A 2,573-nucleotide genomic window follows, 5' to 3' on the forward strand; every position below is an offset into this window, starting at 1 on the left:
GATCTGAGCTCACTTGAAGAACTGCAGTTATCAACAAAATGGTCATGGCATTAGCCAGTATGGGAATGAGGGCCAAAAGGTGTGTGTGTGTGTGTGTGTGTGTGTGTGTGTGTGTGTGTAATGAAGAGGGTACACTAAGAAATAAGAGATAATTGTTAAAAAGTTTTGAATACAATTATCTTGTGTAGTCTGATGTTAATTCTTTTAGGAATGGCTATTTCTATTATAAAATGCAACTTCCAAAGAAATTATTTGGATTGTGATAAAGTGGAAGAAGGGCTGCCCACATACAAGTTTTCTGTTTTCTACTTCTGAAATTCAAGTGAGAATTGTTTCTTCAAATCTAAAAGCATATGTCTTTAGTTATTAGTGATTCTTCATAGATTAGCCAATCTAACTTGTTCTATTATGTTTGTGTATTCATGGCCAAATGCTAACTGAGCCCAGGAAGTCATTTCATATTCAACTCCACTGATCAAGGTACTGTTTACCTGACTAGACAAAAACCAGAGTTTTCTAGAATAAAAATGTTTGAAGTAGATGGATGTGTAGTTCACTTATTTTAGAGAATTTAGTCTTTTTTCAAAAACATAAGCTTCTTGGCTAAGATTAATAGTGACAATTTTATTCATTTCAAAATGAAAATCATATAGTTACCAAAAAGATCGGAAAAAAAAATTAAGCATCATTATCACCTAAAACATTCCCATAGCACACACAACTTTAAAACAATCTTAGAATTTAAAGAACTTAGGTAACTTATTTTGGATCACATAAGGAAAATTCAAATTCAAATTCTATTACTATAATCCAGAGGAAAAAAGTGTTTCTGATATCAAGTTCATGTGTCTTTAGGGAAATATGTTTTCTAGATACTTGATTCATTGATGTTAGTGATCATAAATATTGTGTTTTGGTTCTAAATTTCATGAACCAGTCTTATGAAACTTCAGTTTCAGGTCCTTCCCCGAAGACAGGACATCTTCCCTTGTGTCATTGAGAGGTGTTCTATCATATAACAATTGAAAATAGAAGCAAACAAGAAAGTATTTTTATTCTAAAAAACATTTCATTGAGACCTAAATTCCTAAGCTATTACATCATATACTCTTTGGCATATAGGTAATATGTTTCTATTTTTTATATAATTCCAGTGGCTCTAATCTTTGTTGAGAATCAAGGACAATGTGTTGCTGGTGCATTCTGAGGTGTATAATTTATCTCCATAGAATTTTGTAGTGCACAGAATCATCCACAGGTCTTCTACTGACTTAGAGCAAAATAGGGGTCTATCTAATTGAGTCACAAGACCTGTTGTTGAGTGGTAGAAATAAACACAAAAGCCTAGAAATAAGAGATCGATCCCAAAGTAAAGAAGAAGAGCTGAAATTGTAAACTAGGCATTTTAAAAGCAATGCTGAGCTACCACTTAAAAACTCTGGTCTATGAACATGTAACTTCACAAACATTCTGCAGGATAAAGCAGTGGAGTTATAGACTAGAACAATGCCTCCCTCAAAGGGCAGTGGAGAGAATCGATGTGGTGTGTTCTGAAAACCCATGTCCTAACACAAAGAAGGTATATGGGAATTGGCCACTGAAAAAGGAAATAGTTACAGTGTACAGTTGGATTTTGGTACTGTTTTCATCACCTTGATAACTAACTGTGAGCATGTCATCTAACCTGGCTGCTTCTTGGGCTTCTCAGAGGCAGAAAACATTACTCATGCTGTGTAGCTGTTTCTTACATAGCCATGAAAGTACCTAAGGAAGGTATTTGGGTGAGTCTTTAAAAAGTAAAGTATTTGTACAAATAGAAAATGCCGAAAACCGGCTGTCGTGATCTGCGCCCAGGGACCCTACAAGGGCACTTCTGTGGTGCGGTAGGTGCTGCTGTGTCCACACAGCCAAGCCATGCCTTTCTTTGATGTGCAGAAAAAGCTGGGCATTAGCCTCGATCGCCACTTCGTATTCCAAAGTGTTGAGCAGCCCTTCAAGATTCCCTCCCGATGCCATGCTTTCGAAAAAGAGTGGATAGAGTGTGCACATGGCATCGGTGCTATCCGGGCTAAAAAAGAGTGCAAGATAGAATTTGAAGATTTCGAGGAATGTTATCTTCGGTATAAAACGATGAAGCGCCTGGGTGAAATCAGACGACAGCGGGATAAGCTGGTTAAAGAGGGAAGATACACCCCTTCCCCTCACCACAGGGGCCAGGAGGAATCCAGGCCCTGAGCGGAGCAGGTGGACGCTGCTTTTCATGCTGTTTTCCGCTGGGAGAAAGTCTAATGAAAACTGCTTCATTGAGTACATAAAAATAAAGAATTAGTCAACCTCAAAAAAAAAAAAAAAAAAGAAAGAAAGAAAAAAAATGCCATTATTTATATCTGGCCATTTAGCATTGCCCCTTACACAGAAATTCTCTCTAAAGCCTTCCAGATCCTACTGGAACAGAATGATGATTCTTGCTACTCACAGTTCCAGGGCAGGCAGGGACACACACCTTTGGACATGGAAATATTTGTGTTTTCCTTAGCTTTCTTCCTACTGTCCTACCAGTGACAGTGGCCCTG

The 2,573-nt window shown here is 37.7% G+C and overlaps 1 protein-coding gene across 1 annotated transcript; it reads left to right on the forward strand.

Annotated features, from left to right (window-relative positions):
* Positions 1 to 1,912: 1,912 nt before the first annotated feature.
* LOC130873869 (NADH dehydrogenase [ubiquinone] iron-sulfur protein 5-like) lies at positions 1,913 to 2,235 on the forward strand. The gene has a single exon (XM_057768888.1). It carries the CDS (start codon positions 1,915 to 1,917, stop codon positions 2,233 to 2,235), a length of 321 nt encoding a protein of 106 aa, XP_057624871.1. The 5' UTR covers positions 1,913 to 1,914.
* The last annotated feature ends 338 nt before the right edge of the window (positions 2,236 to 2,573 follow it).

This window comes from Chionomys nivalis, chromosome 4 (assembly GCF_950005125.1).
Source record: "Chionomys nivalis chromosome 4, mChiNiv1.1, whole genome shotgun sequence".
Lineage (NCBI taxonomy): Eukaryota > Metazoa > Chordata > Mammalia > Rodentia > Cricetidae > Chionomys > Chionomys nivalis.

Bases quoted from the DNA above. Each gene is read 5' to 3' on its own strand.
- LOC130873869 (XM_057768888.1), top strand. From the start codon at position 1,915: ATGCCTTTCTTTGATGTGCAGAAAAAGCTGGGCATTAGCCTCGATCGC.